The sequence below is a fragment of the Microtus pennsylvanicus genome, chromosome 1 (assembly GCF_037038515.1).
Source record: "Microtus pennsylvanicus isolate mMicPen1 chromosome 1, mMicPen1.hap1, whole genome shotgun sequence".
In the NCBI taxonomy this organism is placed as follows: Eukaryota; Metazoa; Chordata; class Mammalia; order Rodentia; family Cricetidae; genus Microtus; species Microtus pennsylvanicus.
Window position 1 is genome coordinate 167,406,073 of NC_134579.1, and position 24,179 is coordinate 167,430,251.

At 43.0% G+C, this 24,179-nt stretch overlaps 1 protein-coding gene across 1 annotated transcript; it reads left to right on the forward strand.

The window, feature by feature from the left end:
• The first annotated feature begins 6,110 nt into the window (after positions 1–6,110).
• Positions 6,111–22,712, forward strand: Amd1 (adenosylmethionine decarboxylase 1). Its single transcript, XM_075945099.1, has 8 exons — positions 6,111–6,542; positions 15,392–15,478; positions 16,488–16,614; positions 17,319–17,421; positions 18,771–18,813; positions 19,506–19,743; positions 19,828–19,983; positions 20,614–22,712. The coding sequence occupies exons 1-8, from the start codon at positions 6,433–6,435 to the stop codon at positions 20,752–20,754; spliced, it is 1,005 nt and encodes a 334-aa protein (XP_075801214.1). The 5' UTR covers positions 6,111–6,432; the 3' UTR covers positions 20,755–22,712.
• Positions 22,713–24,179: the final 1,467 nt, after the last annotated feature.

Sequence of the window (24,179 nt, forward strand, 5' to 3'; positions counted from 1 at the left end):
GACTGCTCATGCAGTGTGACCAGCCGTCTCACATTCCTGCCAGCATGTCTTCACTGCATGATGGATTATAGTATATTCCCTCTTAAAGCATTAACTACAATGAGCCCTTCCTTATTTATGCTGCTTTTGTCGGGCATTTTGTCACATCAACAACAACAACAAAGTAATATGGAGCCAGGGAAGGTGACACATGCCTGCTATTCCAGCACTGGCAAGAACAGAGCAGGAGGAGAGTGAGCTCCAGGCTAACCTGGGTGACATAGATCACGTCTCAGACTTTAAAAACGCAGTCCAGGTTGAATGAAGTCTAAGACAGCTATTTACCACTGATGTCTGTGTCTCTGTGTTTGACACCATTTTATGTGTCTCTCCTAGATTAAAGCCCTGAACTTTTGTTGTTGTTTTCATAGCCCTGGCCGGTCCTGGGGATCACTTTGTAGACCGGGCTGGCCTCAACTTCACAGAGCCTCCTTCCTCTGCCTCCTGTGCACTAGGATTAAAGGCATGTGCTATCAGCAGCTCTGTCCTCAAGTTTATTTTAAGGTCAAGTGAGCTTTTCTGGCTAGGAAGGAAAAGGTACCAGAATCTTGGTTTTAGTTATTTAGTGGGGGTGGGGGGGATGGGGACAGACATGTTAGGGTTACAGGACATTTTGACAGCTTGTAGGAGTTGGTTCTCTCCTTCCAACGATGTGGACCCTAGGGGTGGAATTCAGGTCATCAGGCTTGGAGAAAAATATTTTTTCTTGCTGAGCCATCTTGCTAGCCCAGATTTCCCCAACTTTTTGGAGTCTGTTGATTTGATGGCTGCCTACTTCCCTCTGTGACTACAAATGGTTCTGCAATCCCTTTACTAATGGAACCATGTCCTGGTGGAACAGTGTCCCTTAGGAGCAGACGTTACCCTGAGTGTATTTCCGAGCGAGGTAGGGTCTTCCCTAGAGGCTTGAAATAAACGACTCTTGTTTCAGAACTGTTTTGTCTTTCTTTTTCTATCAACACACCCCAGGAGAAAAACAGGTTAGCAATCTCCCGGGGCAGAGCTGTCCATTTACTCTGGACCATCTGCCTGCCTCTGCTTGTTATGCCAGGATAAACAGACTTTAATCTTTTTTGAATCACTGTGTTTGAGGATCACTACATCTGCACCCTCCATCATAGGTAAGCTCCCAGAAGAAACGTTTAAACCAAAACCTCAAATTACTAGAATAAACAAGTTGAGGCAGACCTGATGACTCAGACCTGCAATCCCAGCACTTAGGAGGAAGACGAAGAGTTTGAGTCCAACCTGGGCTACATGCTGACAACATGTCTGTCTCCACGGATAAAAACAAAAGAGTGAACAAGTCCTACAAAGAGTAAAAGAAAGATAAATTCATTTACCTAAAGGTAGAAAGGCTAGTTTGGCTTTGATGACTGAGTGAATGGTAGAGATGATGGTGGTGGCGCAGTCTTCAGGATGGGCTCGCACAGAGGGCCAGTGTGATGGCCAGTCTTACCTGTCACCTGGGAAGAGGACCTCAATGAAACACTGTCTAGATAAAGCTATTCTGTGGGCTTGTCTGTGGCTGTCATGACTGCCTTAATTGAGCTGGGAAGACTTAACCCACTGTGGGCAATACCATTCCTCAGGGTTACATCCTGAACTGTTAAAGGGTAGAGAAATTGGGGCTGTAAAGATAGCTCAGTGGTTAAGAACATTGTGGCTTTTTATAGAGGACCAGGGCTCAGTTCCCATCATCCATGTAGTGGATCACAGCTGCCTGGAGTTCCAGTTCTTCTTCCAGCCTACAAGGACACACCAGGAGCATTGGTGCACATAAATTCATGAAGGCATGTATTTAAAAAAATACAGATGATAGATAGACGATCTTTAGAAGAAAAGTAGAGAAATGGCGCTGAGTAGAACCAGCGTTTATAGCCACTCCTCTCTGCTCTTCACTGTGGATATAACTGAGGCTTCAAGTTCCAGCCACTGCAATGTCAACGTCCCCGTGGTGATGGACACAACCTGGAATTGTGAGCAGAATAAATCCCTTTCTCCAGTAAGGTGGGGTTCTGATTGTTTTGGTTTCAGTCAGGTTATTTTATTTTATTTTTTTTTCAGTTTGTGATTTTATTTATTTATTTATTTTTAAATTATTTATTTATTAAGGATTTCTGCCTCCTGCCCGCCGCCTCCCATTTCCCTCCCCCTCCCCCGGCAGTCAGGTTATTTTAGAAATGAAACAAGGACAGCTAGGATAACACAGTTTTTGCTCTACCCTTCCCTTGTCTTTTTGAGACAGGGTTTCTCTGTGTAGCCCTGTCTGTCGTGGAACTTATTATGTAGACCAGGCTGGACTCAAACTTAGTGATCTGCTTACCTCTGCCTCCCAAATGCTGGAATTAAAGGTGTGTGCCCCAACCGCCCCTGCATGCAGTTTTTTTCTAAGTGTTAAAGCTAGGCTTGTACTCTAAAAATATCACTTTCTGCCTCAAGTCAATCAACTGACGTGGCTAAGAGACAGCAACAAGCCAGAGGACTCGTCTAAGGACTCAGAGCGTGACGATGGGAGAAGTGAGGACAGAGAAAAGAGAACAGATTTTGGAAATAGTGTAGGTGCTTGATGAGCCCTAGTAACTGATTGCACTTGAGGAACTACGGGAAAGAGATCAAGGACACCTTTGGGTTTGAGCAACCACAGTTGCAGATGAATATTGTATATCACACAGAGGCAAGGGCAGAGGCGCAAAGGTCAGCTAGGGTACTGGGGAACAACTGGGTTTTGTGTTTTTATGGGAAGGAGATGGATTTTGCTGTTAAAAGAAGCATCCTTTTTAGGTATGTTAGCAACTGGATGTTCATTTGGCCTTGGAGTAGTCCAAGCCCCGCCAAGATCTGGAATGAAAGGGAAATGCTTGGGCTGAAGGCAGAAATCTGAAAGGTATTTTTAGATGGATGGGCCACAAAAAAGTATTAACTGGACGAAGTAAGTCTCATCTGGGAAAGACTGCATAGAAAGGGAAAGGCAGAGGAGAGGGTGAGGAAGAAAATCCAATGTAAAAGGAAAACCAAAGAGGCTACTACCACAAGAGGCCAGAGCAGTGTTTCAGGAAGGACGGGCACAGCTAGGAATATTTGGTCTAGCTTGCCTGAGGCCCTAGGTTCAAACCCCAGCTTTGCGGGGAGGGATTGATATACTACATCACTATTTAAAGACGGAACCATTAGGTTTGACCAAATGTGGACCTTGAAAACTACCACTTTTATTTAATCCCCAAGGATAAAAACCCATTTCTGGGATCTGAAGGAGCAATGAAGAGTAACAGGCCACAAATATGAATCTACCTTGCCACCTGTGGGGGAGTTTTTACAGAAAAAAAAAATGGGTGATAGCAGAAGGGAGAAGTTAAGTAAAGAGTTTTAGAGTTGGGGATTGGACTGCCAGAAAAATGGTTCCGTGGGTAAAGGTTTGCCACCACGTCTGATGACCCGAGTTTGATCTCTGGGACCTCTGTGGACCAACCTCCCAAAGTTGTCCTCTGATCTCCACATGTAAGATGAGGACATACGTGTACACACAAGCACACACACACACGCAGACCTAGTAGTACAGCATATGTTTAGCATTTGGAAACTCTGGACTCAGTCCCCAACTTCTCTCCACCCAAACTGGGTAAGATTCCAATGGGAGTGACTACAAAGAAAATGAGTGGTCATGATCCTGGCACTTAGGAGACAGGAACAGAGGGATCCCAAGGCCAATACCAGCCTAGGCCATATAGTTGAAGTCCTTGGCTGTAATTCTTAGGACAAGAGCAAAAGATGGCAAAACTATGTAAAATAAACACTTCTGAAAAAAATTTTATTTTTATTTTTTGTGTATGTTTGCCTGTATGTATACATGTACATATATAACTTGTGCTTGCCTGGTGCCCAGAGAGGAGGCTGCTGGATCTCCTGGAACTGGAGTCACAGATGAATATGAGCCAGCATGTGTACCTGGGAAGCAGGCTCTGTCCTCTGGAAGAGCAACAACTCCTGGTAACAATTGAGCCATCACTCTCATTTTTCTTTAAAGTGGGAAAGAATGGTCATTGAAAGAAAGAGACTAGCCGGGTGGTGGCGCGTGCCTTTAATCCCAGCACTCAGGAGGCAGAGGGAGATGGATCTCTGTGAGTTCGAGGCCAGCCTGGTCTATAGAGTGAGTTCCAGGCTACAAAGCTACAAAGAAACCCTGTCTCAAAAAACCAAAATGAAAAAAAAGGAAAGACTAGTTTAAGAATGTTGAGAAATAACTTCTGGACATAATCAGTTTTGTGAAATATAAGCAAAAACTAACTGCCTTAGTTAAAAGTACAAGTGACTTGAGCAATATAATATAATATAATAATGGCCCTTAAGAAAAATGATACATTTTACAAAGAAACAATGCAACTCATTGACACTAGCTAAGTTATCCTGTGTTAAATTAACAATGTTTTACCTTGCCAAGATTCTTGGCACTTTCGTTAACTTAAATTAAGTTGGGAAAAACATAATAGTAATTGAAAAAGCAACTAATTATAAGTAATTATAAGTCAAATTATATTTATACCACAATTAGTGTTTGAGGTGGTTTAGTAGGCAGAGTCTTTACTTCAATAAGCAACCATCAAATAATTGAACAGCTTGTAAAACACAGAAATATTCCTTTAATCTTTATTCCAAGTATAACCACATCCCTCCTTGAATAACTATTATAATAAATAAGGAACATTATATTTTGTCCTAATTCCCACTTTGAATTAGATGTTTTAAAAACCATGGCAAAAGCCTATGCACCTACCTCATCTCATGGAGACGTGTGACTCCATTCCCTTGTAAGAGAAGAGCTAGCCTTCAGGGTAGCAGAAAGCAAATTTCAACAGTGTGTTTCTTTAATGACAATGAGGACAAGTCACTTTGTCATTGACAATGATAGTTTTTAATTTTACAAGATTGGGGACTTTCCCCCTACCCCAGTATTCCCAAGTAACTAATAACTTTGTCACCATCTCTTACTACTTAAGATAAATAACTAATTCAACACTTGACCCCTAATTTATGCTTTAGTTTATCATAAGTGAAAAGTCTCGGTACCTGTTTATACTATTATTATATATCTTTGAAAATCCTTCTTAGGTATTTGAGACAGCACTGTAAATTTGCGGGGTGGTGGTGGTTGAGAGAAATACTTTCAATTAGTTCATCCCTTTAAGAACAGACAAAGACAAAAATTGCCAAACAATCTCGTGTTATGCTTAATAAATCTAGTTCCTGGAAAGTTTTGCAAACTAAATCTCCACCCGTTGACCTATGGGATCACGGGGTAATAAAGGTGGCTGCTACACCCCGCCAACTCCCAAGCTAGGCGAGGCACACGGTGGGAGGTAGATAGCGCAGGAGCCCTCCAAAGCTGGGAGCCCCATTGCTCCTCTCTTTTGAAATAGGAAGACAACGCTTCTGGCTATTGTGTAAACCCGTCGAGAGCGGCATTCATTCCCACATCAGATAAAGCACGAGCAGAATTAAAACGCATTCCAGTCCGACCCCGGGCAACGCGTACGTCACTGACAACGTTGAGTTTTATAGCCTTGGCAGCATTCGTCTCGAGGAAGCACATGAAAGAATGGTGTTTTTAAAAAAATATATCAAACAAACAAAACCCCAAAACCCTGGGCTGAAGCGGTGAATTCGTAGGATCAAAGCCACCACGCCGACCGAGCAGTGGTCACCGCCCCCGCCGAGCCTCGCAGACGCCCCTCAAGGCTCCCTCGTTTTTTTCTGCTAACCAGCTGTCTGCAGCGGGGGACAACCTTGTCTAGCTCCCGCTCTCCCCAACAGCTCCACAAGCAACCCCAGCTTCCCAAGTCCCCAGCCGGACAACAGTGCAGTCTCCCGCTCAAGGAACAGCAGCCACTCCATCTGCAACCAAGCTGGTAGTCGCCTGCACTCCCCGTAGGCCCGCTGCCAGCCAGCAGGCGCTCGGCGACGCTTGACTGACACGCTGCTGCCCCTATGAGGCCCCGAGGGCGGGGCTATTGCGTCACTTCCTGGCCTGCCGGGGAGGAGGCCTTATATAAGGTCTGCGCTCACGCAGCGCCCTCGCTTACACAGTATGGCCGGCGACATTAGCTAGCGCTCGCTCAACTCTCTCTAACGGGAAAGCAGCGGACTACAAGAGACTGAACTGTATCTGCCTCTATTTCCAACAGACTCACGTTCAACTTTCGCTCACAAAAATAGCCGGGAAAATTTTATTAGTCCTTTTTTTAAAAAAAGTTAATATAAAATTATAGCAAAAAAAAAAGGAACCTGAACTTTAGTAACACAGCTGGAACAATCCGCAGCGGCGGCGGGAGCGGCGGGAGAAGAGATTTAATTTAGTTGATTTTCTGTGGTTGTTGGTTGTTCGCTAGTCTCACGGTGATGGAAGCTGCACATTTTTTCGAAGGAACCGAGAAACTGCTGGAGGTCTGGTTCTCCAGGCAGCAGTCCGACGCCAGCCAGGGATCTGGGGATCTTCGCACCATCCCAAGGTGGGTGCGGGGGACCTCGGGGGTGCGGCGAGGTTCGAGGCTCGGCCTCAGGTGGGGCCAGGTCGGCGGGCGGGAACTGGCTTCTCCCGCCGCCGCCGTTGCGGGGCCGCCTGGGGGAGGGGAGGAGGCCGGCGCGGCCGCGTGCTCAGGTAACGAGGCCGGGGCTGGGGGCGTGCGGTTCCCCGGCAGGTGTGGTTCGGCTCGGCGTGCCGGCGCGGGCGAGAGCTGGGCGGGCCTGGGCCGCGGGGCTGCGAGCAGGCCTCCCGCCGCGGGCTAGGCGGCCGCGCGTGGCGCTCGGGCGGCGGGATTGGGCGGGAGCGGCCGTGTCGCAGTGCTGGGCCCGCCGCCGCCCCGACGTGCCCTGCAGCAAAGCGCCCCGGGACCGTCCGGGGCTTTACCCCCGCGTCTCCTGACCTTGGGTTGTGTAACCTGTTACTGAGGGGAGGTCCGGGCGAGCGCGGCGACGGAGGGGTTTGTTCGCTATCGCGGGGTGGAGGCCGGCCAGCCCCGGGACCTATTTAATGCCTTCAGCGGGAGCAAAGGGACCTGGGGCCCCGCTCGCACCCGGGCGGTCACACGCGACCACAGGCGGTCGCGCGCAGAGCGGTTGGTGGTCTCCCTGTGGAGAATGGAATCGCGCGTAGAAGTGCGGCTGATGGTGACAATGTATGGACCCGGCGGTGGCTCCAGCTGCCGGCTTTGGGGGCCGCGACGTGGGCTTCGCAATGTTCCTCGGGGCGCAACTGCCACTAGGGTGACGGAGGAACCGACGTGGTCCGGTTCATTGAGAGGCGGACCAATGAGCTCCTGGGCCCTCCGGGAGCCTGGCTCCAGGGTGTGGACCAATGGGCGTTTTAGGAATGTTGGCTGCGCGTTGCAACCGTCTTCTGACAAAAAGCGAGAAGAGAATCCCGGCGGCCACGTGCTGCCGAGACTTTAAGGCACACTGGGAAACGCAGTTCCTACTAGTTGCTGCGGAGGTTTCCATTGTAGGGGGAAATGGAGCTGCAGCGTTTATGGTTTTAGTTTTCATGTCTCGTTTGCCATGTGTGCCGTTTTCAGTTTTTAACACCTCACCGTTAATCTCATAATAATCACGGAGAAGCTTGTTGCTCTCACAGATGGAAAACTGGTGATTGTGATGGGCGTCTCCTAGAAAATCTTGGTACTAACCGAATGACGGGATTCTCTAGGAAACTACAAAAACATTTGTATGCCTGAAATCTGTCACACCTTTAATAAAGGGAAGATGTTGTTTTCCCCAACCTCATAGTCTAACGGGCTCTAGAAATGGCTCAGCAGATAAGAGCACTTGGATGCTCTTCCAGAGGACCGACCCGGATTCAATTCCCAGCATCCACATAGCTGCGTGCAACCATCTGTAACTCTGGTTCCGGGGGTTCTGACATCCCTCTTCTGGCTTCTGTGGGCATTGCACACGTGGAGCACAGGCACATGTAGGCAAATAAACTGTGTGTGTATGTGTGTCTTGGGTTGAGGATGTTCGAAAACCACACTTAACTTTGTGTGTAACCAAACAACTGAAATTTTTACTGTTTCAGTGTGATTTTTACATGCTTCGTAAACATTTAACACATTATAGTCCTAAGCACTCTTCTGCAGCTAGCTTTATGCAAGTAGTAGCTGAAACCTGTTCGAAAGAACTGAAAGAAGTTCACTATTTTTCAGTGACCGATCAAAATAAAGAAGTTGCGCATTGGTTATTACTATGAGGGTTTAAAGGTGTCTGAAAACAGTAGATGTTAGATAAACCTACCTAGTCAGTGCCTTAAGTCTTTTGGAGGAGCCCTGCAACGTTTCTGAAATGGAAACACCATGGGGTAATAGGATTAAGTAAGCTGGTATTTACAGCAATCAAGGTGTTAACAGTTTTTGATTCTGGTTTTTTTTTTTTAGACCGAGGTGGGGGGGAGAAAACAGTATTAGTGATATAAAATGTTATGTTAAAGGTGTCAAATAACAATTTGGTATTTTGTGGAAGGTTTTGTTTCTTTTTTGATACGGGGGTTCTCAGTGTTGCCCTGGCTGTCCTGGGACTTGTCCTGTAGGCTGGCCTCAAACTCAAGAGATCTACCTGCCTCAGGGTGCTGGAATTACAGGCATGCACCACCACTGAGTTATTTTTATCCAGACTTTGAGCCCACTCTTGAACAAAATAAACTTTCAGGGTTTTGTGTTTAGGAGTTTCCCCATATATCCTTGCCTGGCCCAGAACTCAACTTTTGTAGACCAAGCTAGTCTTGGAACTCATTAAACTATGTTGTGGTGAGTAGTATTTGATAATCAGAATGTCCTTACATGTCATTGCTGAAAATACTGCCTTCAATCTTCAATGGCTATCAAAATGTGAACAGAATAGAAGCTGAAGTTAAAAGATCAACAGACCAGTTAAAATAAAGAAGCAGTCCTTTGAAGCATATAGAAAGAATTAAAAATAAATAGTAAAAGATACTATACCATGCGTTTAGAAATAAGCATTGTTTTTTCACACTTGCAAGAAGCAGAGGACCACTTTAACATAACCAGGCTGTATATAGTTTTAAGAAGGATCCAGCCTGGCGGTGGTGGCGCATGCCTTTAATCCCAGCACTGGGGAGGCAGAGGCAGGTGGATCTCTGAGTTCAAGGCCAGCCTGGTCCACAAGAGCTAGTTCCAGGACAGGAACCAAAAAAAGCTACAGAGAAACCCTGTCTTGAAAATTTAAAAAAAAAAAAAAAAGAAGGATCCAATTGGTCAATTTGTGTTTGCTAGCAAAAGCAGGAAATCTACTTCCGTAAAGGGACTTAAGAATTTTAATAGCAGTTTTGTGATAACCCCAAAAGGGAAGAGGGGTGGTTAGGAATTGGTACATACCTTTAATAAAATAAAGAGCGAATGGATAGCTGTAAAGCCATACAACAGAATGCTACCCAACAATAAATGAACCATATATGCCAAAAAAAACCCCACATGAATGCTGTTGAAAACAGATATGCTGAGAAAAGCCAGACGAAAGTGCACACTGTTAGATTTCATTTCCGTAAAACAGAAGTGCAAACTCATCTGGCAAGACTGGTCAGTGGTAGACTGAAGGCCTAACAGATGGAGGAATATATTGCCTGGGGGGCAGCTTTCAAGAATGCAATGCTGGGTATTGTGGCACATGCTTTTAATCTTACCATCCTGGAAGCAGAGGCAGGCATTGAAGCTCTCTCTACAAGAGCAAGATCCAGGTAGCCAGGGCTACATAGACACACACACACACACACGTGTTGCTGAATGGTGGACTTGAACATCTTCTAGTGTTTGTAAGATTTCAGTCTGGCAAGAACTCTAGTGGATAAAGACTTGCTGAGCGAACCTGGAAACTGAGTTTCATCCCAGAAGCTCACAATAAAAGTTGGAGAGACACCTCCCAGTGTTGTCCTTTGACATACACAAGTACATCGTGGCATGCATGTCAGATACACATAGACAATAATGATAAAATTTGATGGATGTGGTGACGTGTGCCTTAATCTTGGTGCTCAGGTACAGAGGCCCTGGATCTTTATGAGCTTGCAGTTTGCCTGATCTGCAAAGTGATCCCCCTCCCAATCCGTCTTGTATCCTTGGAATGCTCTTTTAAGAAGTAAATTTGGATTCACATATTTTTCTTTCATTTTGTTTCATTTTTGAGGTGGTGTCTTGCCTGTATATTGCCAGGATTGTTGCTAGGATTTCAGGTTTGCTCCACTGCCTGAGGAAGTGCTGCTCACCTGTAATCCTATCAGGAGACTGGGACTTTAGGGTTTAGAGCTGGGCAGATACTCTGAGTTGGCCAAGTACTAGGGTTTGAACTTGATCTCTCTGCAGTGCAGAACCCATTTTTTTGTTTTGTTTTGATTCTGGTTTTTTGGGGGGGGTTGTTTAAGTTTGTACTTGAATAGTGGCATTTCACTTGTATTTTAATAAATAAAACTTGCCGGACGATCAGAAAAGTAATACAGCCACACTGGCCAGCCTTATACACAGGGCAGCAATAACACACCTTTAATCCCAGTAGACGCACTAGCTTGCCATAGGAACCAGGCAGTAGAGGTACACATATTTAATTCCAGAATTACAGAGGATTATAATGCGGGAGGAGACAGCTCTCAGAAACAGTCTCATTCTGAGATTCATGAATGCAGGATTGCCATTTCATACTGAGGTCAAGGTAAGAGCCAGTGGCTGGCTGACTTGCTTTTCAGATTTTTTTCCCCGTGTAGTTTTTCAAGACAGGGTTTCTCTGTAGCTTTGGAGTCTCTCCTGGAACTAGCTCTTGTAGACCAGGTTGGCCTGGCTTGCTTTTTAGATCTTAAGGTTGAACCCCAATTTCTCTCTCTGAGCTTTTATTAATCATGCTTCATGCTTTGGAGGCAGGGTCCGGTAAGAGGTGGGCTGATTCATGAGCCCTTTCTGAAGGGAGACAGACACTCCTAAATTGTCATCTGGCTACTGCATGCATATGCATACATTTAGTTTATTGGTAATAATTTTCCCTGGTAGCTCTTGTAATACCCTATTTTAAATATCTTTGCTAATCTCAGTCTGGAAGATGTTTTCCCACGATGGTTTTACATTTCGTATTTAGATACAAAACTCACTTGAAAGTGATTTCTGTGTATGGATGGTTTGAGGGAATAGAAGAGACCCTTGAAGCAAAATGAATCCATCTTTCCAAGCTTTAGTGCTAAGACAAAATGCCCCTTTAGAGTACTTCACGTGAAGGGAGCACATGAATAAGCTTTAGTTATTAGTTGTTTGGGGCTGTGCACTTGGATTTGGTGCTGGAGGGCAGAAGAGGTCATCAGATTCCCTGGAACCTGAGTACATACGTGTGAGCCACCTAATGTGGGTAGTAGCCCTGAATCCCCCCCCCCTTTTTTAATTTATTTATTTTGGTGGCAGGGTCTTTCTAAATAGTCCTGGAGCTCACTCTGTTTACTAGGCTGGCCTTTGAACTGTAGAAATTTCCCTGCCTCTGCACAGTGGTTGCTTTTGGAGGTTGTTGTAAGCAGCTACAATACTATGTGTTTTGTGACTTGACACGAGGACTACCTTGGGTTAGGGTTAGTGATGGCCTGAGTATAAGATTCTCAGAAAGAGACCTTAGTCAAACTCTGTGCTCACTACTAACTTGGTAGCTTTTGTTGAATTTTATTTTATTTTAAATATTTATTTATTATGTATACAATATTCTGTCTGTGTGTATGCCTGCAGGCCAGAAGAGGGCACCAGACCCCATTACAGATGGTTGTGAGCCGCCATGTGGTTGCTGGGAATTGAACTCAGGACCTTTGGAAGGCAGTGCTCTTAACCGCTGAGCCATCTCTCCAGCCTTTTGTTGAATTTTAAACAGTGACTAGGTAAACTGAACTTTGAAACCAGGCATTTTACTTAGGAAGTGCTATATAATCACTTGGATTTATAGATTAAAATCTCAGGCCACCTTGTTCAGATAGTCTCTGGCAATAGAATCCCTGTACCATCATTTCTACGAACCTTTCAGGTGACTGGATGTAGCTCTTCTCTTGGATCTGATTTCATTCTGTCTGCCTACTGGCATTGTTCTGTCTCCTTGTGTACATTTTTGTTTTGTGTGTGTGTGTTAGTTTTTTTTGTTGTTTTTGAGACAGGGTTTCTCTGTGTTAACAGCAACAGCTCTGGCTGTCCTGGAACTCAACTTTATAGACCAGGCTGGCCTTGAACTCACAGAGTTCCTCCTGCCTCCCTAGGGCTGGGATTAAAGGCACACGCCACCACTACCCAACTGAGTTTCAAGTATTTTTATCTTGTGAATCTGATTTCATAGTCCCTGTGTGGGCACCAGGAATGTATGTTTTTTTGTGTGTGTGTGTGGTTTTTCGAGACAGGGTTTCTCTGTGGCTTTGGTTCCTGTCCCGGAACTGGAACTAGCTCTGCAGACCAGGCTGGTCTCGAACTCACAGAGATCCGCCTGCCTCTGCCTCCCACGTGCTGGGATTAAAGGCGTGCGCCACCATCGCCCGGCTCAGGAATGTATGTTGTACACAGCCATACATACAGGCAAAACACACAGTAATAATAAAAGTCTTTTAAAAATAGTCTGTAGCGGCCCGGCGATGGTGGCGCACGCCTTTAATCCTAGCACTCGGGAGGCAGAGGCAGGCGGATCTCTGTGAGTTCAAGACCAGCCTAGTCTACAGAGCTAGTTCCAGGACAGGCTCCAAAGCCACAGAGAAACCCTGTCTCGAAAAACCAAAAAAAAAAAATTAAAATAAAAATGATAAAGAATAACGATGTGGTAGAGTAAAAAATAAAGGCCTCCATGTGAGTGTTGAGAATCAAACCCAGGTCCTCTATAAGAGTAGGCAGTAACCTACTGTTAACCACTGAGCCATCTCTCCAGCTTCCCTTCTGCCTTTTTAACTGGGTGGTCTTGACTTTGATAGAGTATTTGTGGCTGTTTAATGTTAATGTGCTCTTTTGATAGGGTTTCCTTTTTTAGGCTATTATAAGTTATGCTGGGAGTATTCTTCTAGAGCTAACTTTCCTGTGTGTGGGAAGGGGATCTATACTGTTCCGTAATTGCTGCTCACTTTCACTTTGAGGAGGGCTGGAATTGGAATTCAGCCTGATAAGTACTACAGAGATGCTTAATATCATCTTGTGATTAGTTTATATGATTATTTAACATATATTATTTAACATAACAGCTGTGCAGTTCAGGCTGGCCTGGAGCTGCCTTAGCCTCTCCATTGCTAGGTTAAAAGCATATTCACAAGTGCCAAGCAGCACACAGCTTTTAACTAGACAGTTAAGTTCTATTTAGTAAGAGATAACTATATAGTGTTTGTTTCCTCCATCTTAGTAGCAGCCAGTCATGCTTCTTCAACCAGTGGTGATGTTCAGAGTAGTCAGTAGTTTTTCTTCTATCATGGGATAAAGGGAAGCACTGACTTAAAACTCTTAAGTCAGTTGGCTTAGCAACCAAATGATTTATGAAGGTGCATACATTTACGGCCAAAAGCCCAAAAAAAGAAATGTGGAAAGATACACTTTTTGTAAATAATGTCTTGTTGGAACCTCTGACAGTCTATTAATTAACATCTATGGTAATTTTTGCTGATGAGGGCAGAACTGAGTGGTTTAAGAACATGTTGTCTGTCTTGGAATAATTACCTGCTAGCTTTACAGGAAGGTGTGTTGACAGGTTTATTTGTTTGTTTCTTTGTTTTTTATTTTTATTTTTTTTAAATATTTATTTAGGGCGGTAGTGGCGCACGCCTTTAATCCCAGCACTCGGGAGGCAGAGGCAGGTGGATCTCTGTGAGTTCGAGACCAGCCTGGTCTACAAGAGCTAGTTCCAGGAGAGGCTCCAAAACCACAGAGAAACCCTGTCTCAAAAAACCAAAAAAAAAAAAAAATTTATTAAAATATTTATTTATTATGTATACAGTATTCTGTCTGTGTGTATGCGTGAAGGCCAGAAGACGGCACCAGACCTCTTTACAGATGGTTGTAAGCCACCATGTGGTTGCTGGGAATTGAACTCAGGACCTTTGGAAGAGCAGGCAATGCTCTTAACCACTGAGCCATCTCTCCAGCCCATGTTTCTTTGTTTTTTAAAGAGGAAAGGTTTTATTGCTGTCTACATGATATGAAGACAGTGGGACTTTATAGTTAGCTAAGGCATTTCTGAGTTAGGTATTTATCTGTTTAGAAAGTCTAGTGTAATCAGTAATAATGGTTGAAGATATGTGCCTTATTCCTAATTCTGCACCAAGATTACTAGCCTGTATTAACTTTCACCAAATTGGTCTGTTTGTAAGTCTTGATGTTGCGGATGTTAAGCATGGGATTCAAATTGGTAGCCAACAAAACCAACCTATTAGGATCACATACTAGTTTAGTGGTTGGAAATGATTAAATTATCAAAGCTTAGTAAAAACAAATACGTAAATCAGATATTCTTGTATATAATTTTTGTTTTTAAAGGATACTTTCTCATTGACTTAGGTCAGTGTTTCTTATTTGGGGACAATTGTTACCAGGAGACATTTGGCAATATTTGGAGGTGTTTTGGTTGGCATAGCTTGGGGGTGGGAGTAGGTAAAGGCCAAGGATGTTTGTACCCTGTGCAAAGAACAGCTCAAATCCCAGCAAGGAAGTATAAGGTCTAGAATGTAAGTATTGAAGTAACTGTTAAGAAACTGAAAAAAAAGCTGGGTGATGGTAGCATACGCCTTTAATCCCAGCACTTGGGAGGCAGAGACAGGTGGATCTCCCAAGTCCAAAGCTAGCCCGGGCTACACAGAGAAACCCTGTCTCAAAAGAAAAAGAGCACGGTTTTTTAAAAAAGAAATACACACTCTTTGCTTCTAATAGTAATGGAGAGCTGGAGAGAGGACCCCATGATAAAGAGCGGTGACTGCCCTCCCAGAGGACATGGATTGGGTTCCCAGTTTAGACAACAGAACCATCTGTAGCTATCTGTAGCTCCAGTTCCCAGATCAGGTGAGCCCCTTTGGCTTTTAAGTTAGAAGAAAAAGTGAAATGGTCATAATAACAGTGCTTGCTCAGTAGTCAGAGGCATGGCAGATCTCTTGGAGGCCAGCCTGTGTACATGAATTCCAGGCTATCTCAAATATAGATTAAATGGTTTTAGTTACTATGTCACATTTTCTGTTTAAAATTCCTAAGAGCCTAGAAATATAACTCAGTGGTAGAGTACTTACCTCTTATGGACCAGGTTCCATCTCAAACAATGGAGGACTAAGGTCTTAAAGAGTAAAATTTGGTAGAAATAGTACTGTTGTTAATTGTGAGTTTCATTGCATTAACAGATCTGAGTGGGATGTCCTTTTGAAGGATGTGCAATGCTCAATCATAAGTGTGACAAAGACTGACAAGCAGGAAGCTTATGTACTCAGGTAAGTGCTGTAGGTGTTGAGTTGCTGTCCTGATCATAGTCTTTGTGAAATACCACTCTTCTACCAGAATCTGTTTTCCATTTTAAGAATCTGGTGTGAAATAGAATTTTTTTGTTTCTAGATCGGTTTTTTTTTTAAAGCCTTGCCTTAACCTAGCTGTCATGGTACCACATCTGTCCAAGGTTTGTTTAACCAATAAATGCTTTGAATAGTTTATACTGTAAACCTTGGGCCTTTCAATAAATATACATAATATCTTTTTTTAAAACTTAAGTCTGGGGGCTGGAGAGATGGCTCAGTGGTTGAGCATTGCCTGCTCTTCCGAAGGTCCTGAATTCAATTCCCAGCAACCGCATGGTGGCTCACAACCATCTGTAATGAGGTCTGGTGCCCTCTTTTGGCCTGCAGACACACACACACACACACAATCAATCAATCAATCAATATTAAAAAATAATAAAAAAAAACACTTAAGTCTGTGTTGGCATACGCAAATGTTTGTCAAAATGTTTACCGTGCAGCATGCCAAGTATATAATGTTTTACAAAAGAATTGATTTACTCAAAAGGCTTGTTATTTAGTTAAGTGAAAAAACCATACGAGAGCAGTCGTGTCTAAGGGGAGGTAAAAGTATGTATTTAGTAAAGAGTGGTGAGCACACAACTCTACCAGCCGCACTTGGTTAGGCTGTTGTGTGGTATCCAGACATAAGAGTGAATGGGAAATAAAACTGAATTCTATTCACTCTAAAGGAAAATAAAATCACACAATCTCAGGGTAAATGCATGTACTCCACATGTTCAGAATTAACATGTGTATGTGTAGAATGAGGAATGACTGAATGTAGGCTATAGACATGAACTATAAACGGATATAGAGCTAATTTTCTAGTTCTAATATAAAGTATATCCAATGGTGATGTAAAAATTACAAATATTGATGTACATTACACTAATTGTATTCTCAGTAATACATGCTGGGGTAATGATCGCTTGCCTTTCTGTTGCAGTGAGAGTAGCATGTTTGTCTCCAAGAGACGTTTCATTTTGAAGACATGTGGTACCACCCTCTTACTGAAAGCACTGGTTCCCCTGTTGAAGCTTGCTAGGGATTACAGTGGGTTTGACTCAATTCAAGTAAGTGCTGGACATGTTTAAAACTGATAATGGTTTTTGTTTTGGTTAGATTTCAGTATCTTACCTCAAAGAAAGGAATGTTATTGATGTCAGAATTGGTTTCTTTGCACCTGTGGTTGGGACTGAACCCTAGGCTTCACATGGTGCTGATCCAATGTTCTGTCACTAAACTATACTGACTGCCCTGCTAATGGTGTTTTGGGGCATACCCTAAGCTTGTCTCAAACTCAGTTCTCTTGCCCTTCTTCTGGAGTTCATTAGTAGGTGCACATTACTGCACTTAGCCTATTTGGGGGAGTGGAAATGAGGGGCATCTGGTTTTGGAGTCCTGGCTGGTCTCAAACTTACACTCTTGCTTTGGTGTCCTTGGTGCAAAGATCGAAGCTGTGAACCAGCATACCTGCACCACTAGTATAGTTATGAATAATTACTCAACTATCCTTGTAAGAAATCTAAAACATAGGCACTTAGTGTTGACTATTATAAAACACTTTCCATGTAAGCCTGAATCGTGAGATCTGTTTTCCATTCCAGCTTAAAAAGTACATTGCAGTAGTGAAAGTATGCATTTTAATGTCATTCTGGTCACTAATTTGTGCTTCACAGTTGGAATATTTGTAACATTTTTATTTTCTTGTCTTTTCTATATGTAGAAAAATTGATTTAGGGGAAAAATCTTAAAGATCTCTCTTCTTTCTTTTAAGAGCTTCTTTTATTCTCGTAAGAATTTCATGAAGCCTTCTCACCAAGGGTACCCACACCGGAATTTCCAGGAAGAAATCGAGTTTCTTAATGCAATTTTCCCAAGTAAGTAAAAATAGAATGTAGTAATTCTTGTCTTTTAAAGTTGGGGATGCAACTATTTAAAGATGCATGGGTGTTTTGTTGTGATCTCTGAAGCAGGGTCTCACGATCTTTGAGGTCTGGGGCTGGACTAGAACTCCTGGGATTGTTTAAATTATTTGCTACAGGGCGGGCAGGGGGTAGCACTATATTCTCTGTGCTTTGTTTTTCTTTACCTGGGTGTTAAAGATCTCAGACAAATTTTGGTTGTGGGTTTACAAGTTGTATTGTGCACTTGTAAAAATAATGTCAGTACTGTTAAGGTGAACAGAATGTCATGGGAAGCAAGACAAGGGGGCTTGTACCTGTTCCCTGGTTACTAACTAGACTGAAGGAGCCCTTGAGCCTTAACATTCAAGGCTAGTCTGGGCCAGATAATGAGAACTTGTTTCAAAGACAGCAGCTGGGGAGAGAGTACAATTAATTTTAAGTTGCTTGCTATATATAAGGACCCAAATTTGATCTACATTTAAAATAAGGACAGGTCCAACCAGGTGTGGTGGAATGAGTTTGTAGTGTTGGGACTGTAGACGCAGAGACTTGTAGGTTCTGTGGCTCACAGCCTTGCCTATTCTGCAGACTTTAGGGCCAGTATCCCAAAAAATGAGGTAGATGGCACTAAACCTAAGACGTCTTAATAACTTTGCAAAATCACTTACAGGAATGGCTTTAAAGGTGAAAATCTAAGGGTAAGGTATGTGTAGCTCACAAATAGTGGTGAACGCATACTTAGCATGTATGAGGCCCTGAATTTGATCTTCAACACTTCAAGAAATAAAAAGACTTCAGACATTTGCCAGTAATTTATGACCTCAGACACTACGTGCTGCCAGAGAGTGGTGGGTATTTACTTGGTGTCATTTCCAAGTTGGTTTACTGTGCTAAGGGAAGTTTGGGAAGGATATGTAAGTAAAACGGCTTATCTTGATTAGAAGACTAGGAAAGTAGCCAATTCTCTGCCCTGTGGGAGTTTAGGAAGAAGGTAAAGTTTTCTGGTAGTTGTCTCAACCATTTATATTTCAAGAGTATCAGTGGCAGCCCCCCTACCCCCCAAAAAAAGGGTGTTTAAGAGCAAAGGGGAGGAACTGGGTGGTGTAAGCAGTTGCTGCTCTTGCCAAGGACCCGGATTTGGTTCCTGGTGTTGGCATGACGGTGATGCCATGTGGTGCCAGCAGCTCATACAGCAGACCTTTAAAACAGCATTCTAAGAATTCACCCACTTTAATTTCTCTTCACTGATGTTTTTAATAGGTGCCAAATAATACTGTTTATTGAATGGCTAATAATGAACCAAATATCTTCTTTCCTTACAGATGGAGCAGCATATTGTATGGGACGTATGAATTCTGACTGTTGGTATGTAATTTTGATTTGGTTTTGTTGCCCATATGTGTGGATTTTGAGGAAATGGAAGTAGTGTTTTTTTAAGCTAGACCTTGGTAGCCTATGTATGCTTCCTAATCCTAGCTGCTCTGGAAGCTGAGGGAAGAGGAACAAGACCAGCAAAGGCCATATAGTGAGACAAAAAGGGAAAAGGATGGGGGTGTGGTTCTGTGGTAGAGTGAGTGTTTGGATTCCTGGGTGTTGAGCAGCTAGCCACTGGAGTTTGGTCAGCCACTTAGAACCCTTAAAGAAAGCTGACTCTTCTTCCCTCGGAAGCCATCAGTTGTCACTGTCTTTTCTATTGAGGTTGGGGGCCTTGTGACACCCCTCCCCCCTTCCACTCCAGGCTGGAATGTTGACTGACTTGATCTTAACAGGCATCCACAAACTGCTGTGAGGTTTAAAGTGTGGCCATTATGAGAGGGAGACATGGGCTTGTTTTGTTTTATGAGACAGGGTTTTCTCTGTGTAGCCCTAGCTGACCATCAGGAACCCACTCTGTAGACCAGGCTGGCCCCGAACTTGGAGATCCACCTGCCTCTGCCTCCCAGGTGCTGGTATTAAAGGTGTGCACCACCACTGCTTGGCTGGACATGGGCTTCTTGAAAGAACCAATGTAAGGCTTATTCTGAACTGTCTGTGGATTATGTTCTGCTTCTGTCTAGGTACTTGTATACTTTGGATTTCCCAGAGAGCCGAGTAATCAGTCAGCCAGATCAAACCCTGGAAATTCTGATGAGTGAGCTTGACCCAGCAGTTATGGACCAGTTCTACATGAAAGATGGTGTTACTGCAAAGGATGTCACTCGTGAGAGTGGAATTCGTGACCTGATACCAGGTTCTGTCATTGATGCCACACTGTTCAATCCTTGTGGCTACTCGATGAATGGAATGAAATCGGATGTAAGTAATTAGAATCTTCCGTAATTGTCTTAATATTTGTATTTTCCCTTTGTATTATTAATAACAATAAAACTTTTCTCTAAGGGAACATATTGGACTATTCACATCACTCCAGAACCAGAATTCTCTTATGTTAGCTTTGAAACAAACTTAAGTCAGACCTCCTATGATGACCTGATCAGGAAGGTTGTGGAAGTCTTCAAGCCAGGAAAATTTGTGACCACCTTGTTTGTTAATCAGGTAATTTGACTTCTGTTTTCTTTTTCTCTTTTGACCATATCTTGCACATGCTAGGCAAATACTTCCCAGCCCAACTAATCTGGCAGCTATGAGTGATAAGACCTCAAGGTGAATGGGGTAATGGGATTGCCACGAATGTATAACAGGGTGAGAGCTGGGTGCCATTCACTGGGGTTACTTGGAGCAGAGAAACCTTACATACTTCATTAGATTTTTCAGCAATCCTTGTTTTATATGGCACCCAGTTAGCAAGCTCCTTTCTATCACTGCTCCCTGTTGACAGCCTGGTCAGAAACCATAAGACAGCCTGTTTTTCAGCCCACAAGAAAAAAGATGCCTTAGTTTGGGACTGGAGAGAGAACTCAGCAGTTAAGAGCACCCTTAGTAGAGGACCCGAGTTCAGATCTCAGCACCCACATCAGCTGGCTCACAAAACACAGAGATGGCAAGGAATCATACAACCCCGTCTCACCACATGACATCTACATACACAAATAAATGCATTAAGAAAATCAATCTTTTTATTGCTGCTGCAGTTAGAGTGAGGTAGTCATCTATTGACAGCATCACTGTTGTCTGAAAATAGTCTGGAGATTGGAAGTACTAATGCTTGTTTCCATCTTTCCCCAGAGTTCTAAATGTCGCACAGTGCTTTCTTCACCCCAGAAGATTGAAGGTTTTAAACGTCTTGATTGCCAGAGTGCTATGTTCAATGATTACAATTTTGTTTTTACCAGTTTTGCTAAGAAGCAGCAACAACAGCAGAGTTGATTAAGAAAAATGAAGAAGAAAAAACGCAAAAAGAGAAGACACACAGGAGGTGGTGGCTACTTTCTAGATTTTGATCCTGGGGGCTGTGCTCTCCATGACCACCACCTTATAGTTGCAGAAAGCCCTAGATGTAATGATAGTGTAATCATTTTGAAGTGTATGCATTATTCTATCAAGGAGTTAGATATCTTGCATGAATGCTCTCTTCTGTGTTTAGGTGTTCTACGCCACTCTTGCTGTGGAATTGAAGTGCATGTAGAAAAGAACTTTGACTGTATGAATCTCTACAACACTTGTGAAAATGATTCAATTTGGTTTATGAACAGTGTAATATTTCTGCAGGCATCATCCAAAATCCCCCACAGACAAGGCTTTCGTCCTCATTAGATGCTGGCCTCAACTGAACATCTGCGACTGTTCTATTAAATTGCTGCCAGAGTTTTTACATCCAGTTACCTCCACTTTCTAGAGCATATTCTCTACTAATGTTATTCAAAACCAATTTTTACTTCATACAGGTGTTTTATGCAATGGCAATTAAAGTTTTTCTTCCACAAGTTGAGTCCTTGTAAGAAAATGCTGATTCCAGTGACTGTTTTGTGTCCTACTGTTTCAATAGTTCTTCCTGCATTTATAATCCTGTGATTGATTTCTTCTGTCACCAAAGTTTTCCCCTCTTCTCTCAATTCACGCCCACCCCACCCCCCAATTAAAGCAATACACTATTACACTGGACTTAAAATATCCCCCCCTCAAGTGGGGGGATTTCGGAGATGGTCTCTGACATTTTTGTTAAGACATAATGTTTCTTATTGACTTGAACTGTGGAAGACAAATGACAAAACTGAATGTATCAAATGAAAAGCATTTTCTCTCCAGGGGTGGGTTAGCAGGGAGAACTCATTACGGACTCAATGGAAACAGTAGGCTATGCATTGTACTCTCATGGAGTGTCTGCCATGCCTTCACTAACTTAGTATTGACAGGAGGAAGTAAGTCCACTAAGTCAAGCAGATAGTCAATCCTAGACATTCTGACCTCAGTACGCACTGTCAACTTTTAACCTGTTGCCATCAGTTTCTACTAAAAGGAAAATTTGATTCAAAACAGAATCTGTGGCATTTCTATCTGTGACTTAGAAGTTGCATTTTTGTGTGTGATGCATGTGAGCTGTTCTGACTTCACCTTTTCCTGTATGGTCTTCCTTTACCATGCTGTTCACATGACCAAATGAAAGGCTGCCCAGAGTGAGGACTGTCCAGATAGTAAACGTATATGCACACACAGATAGTCAGTGGGGGCTGGGGCTAGAAACACAGGCTTTCAAGAGTTGGCATGTCAGTGGCAATTGCAGATATTGTGGTATATAAACTGCTGGGAGAAGAGCAGAATGGACTAAAATTTCCTATTTATTGCCCTTGTACTGTTTTCTTGGTGTTTCTGGACTGATACAGTGATGTCTTGTTCCTTCTGTATTTATAATGAAACACTTTTTTAGCGTTTCTAAACATAGAATCTACTTGGTTTGGAATCAAGTGGTTGGAACACTGTCTGGATTTTTACTTTAAGCATGCTGTTGATTGAAGGCTTCGTTGGGGAAGCCTCCAATCAGCTTTATCAGTGTGGTTCTATAGTGAGCACAGCAGCTAATGTTTTGGACTGCTATTTGGAGGGCCAGTGCTTATTTAAGCTAACTTTGTAACCCAGTAGATTTTGTTAGTTTGCGGTCTGATTCTTCCATCTTATAGAATTATGAATTCTAATATTGAAGTTTGCATAGGTTTGTGGAAAGAAGCCTAGAAAACAAACTGTAGATTGGATAGTGATCCTAGTTTGATTGCAAGAGGGGAAGTTTTGGTGCCATAATTTCTTTGTTGGTGTTGGACTTTTAATCGGTTGAAATGTATTTCTGTACCACAATGTAAACTTCAATAAAAGTTTGCTTAATTGTCTAGTAACATTCAGAAAGTTTTCTGTTGCTTGATATCAACCAAAAACTAGAGAATTTCACAAGCATTTGAAGGTAGAAGTTTACATACAGCCCTTTATAGATTTGACTCTGAAGCCATCAGTAGGGGTCTTGTACAATTTTTTATTGAAGTTTGCTTGGCAGGGACTCTATCTCTGCTCCTGGTCATTTTGGGGGCTGGTTGGTTGCTTGCTTTGGGGTTTTTGTTTGCTTGTTTTAACTAGTAAGCATGAAAAATGCTATGTTCTGATATTCTCGACTAGTAAGCATGAAAAATGCTATGTTCTGATATTCTCGGATGGGCTTAAATTAGAAGATGCTTTGCTGGTTTTCTGTTTAACAAACCAGGATTGGAATGACTAGATTCCTCAGCTAAAAGGTAGCTGAGGTAAGAGGATCACGTGAGCCCTGTAGATGGAATAGATATCCCTAGGGGAAAAAAAAAAATCAAACACTATGCTTGTATATGATGCATAGAACTGTTGGTGAGAATTTCGATGTTAAATTAGTGAGCATAAGAGATTTGCATTTGTGCCACAAGTCAAATAAGTAAATTTGATGCCTTTATTCTCCTGGACGAATACATGCTACTGTGTGACTGAGTTCCCCACACCCCCTCCACTGTTGCTACTGAAGCGGAAGAGGCACCATTGGCTCTGCTTGGATCTTTTCCCTTCTTGCCTTTAGGCTCTCCCATGAATGCGTGTGTTTCAGCTGAGTTCTGTGCTTTCCTGACTTCCAGTTTTCTTTCTATTTTCATCTGTTAGAAGTCTTTTGTTAGAAGTGTCTTTACTGCTGCCTGGGTGATAAGTGTCTTGACTGAATTCCTGTCTGTAATCCCAGGAGGTCAGCCTGATGATTTTAATTAATCTTAAAGGTGTGGTGGCACACCTTTTAATCCCAGCACACAGGAGGCAGGGATTGGCGGATCTCCAAGTTAAAAAGAGACCAGCCTGGTGTACAGAGCAAGTTCCAGAGAAACCTTGTCTCAAAAAGCCAACAAGAAAAGACACGGTAGAGGACCAATTTCCACAAGTTGTCCTCTAACCCCCGATGTCTGTTCCCCCTCACACAAAAGCTTTTCATTTGTTCAATTTAGTATGCAATAAGTGCTAACCACAGTGCCAAGTATAGATGCATAAAAAATAAGTGTATAGGGGCTGGAGAGATGGCTGAGTTCAATTCCCAGCAACCACATGGTGGCTCACAACCATCTGTAATGAGATCTGGCCCTCTGGCGAATGGGCATACAGGGAGGCAGAATAATAAATCTTTAAAAAAAATAAGTGTATAAAACTATAAACTTTCCATTGACAGTCTATAGTGGGAATGCAAGATCATTGAAATGAGGGCTGGGCTGTGATACCATATGCCTTCAGTCCCAGCATAAGAGGGTGTGGCGCTCAAAGCAGATTGGTTTAAAATAAAACAGAATTAGTGAAAATTGAAGGCAGGT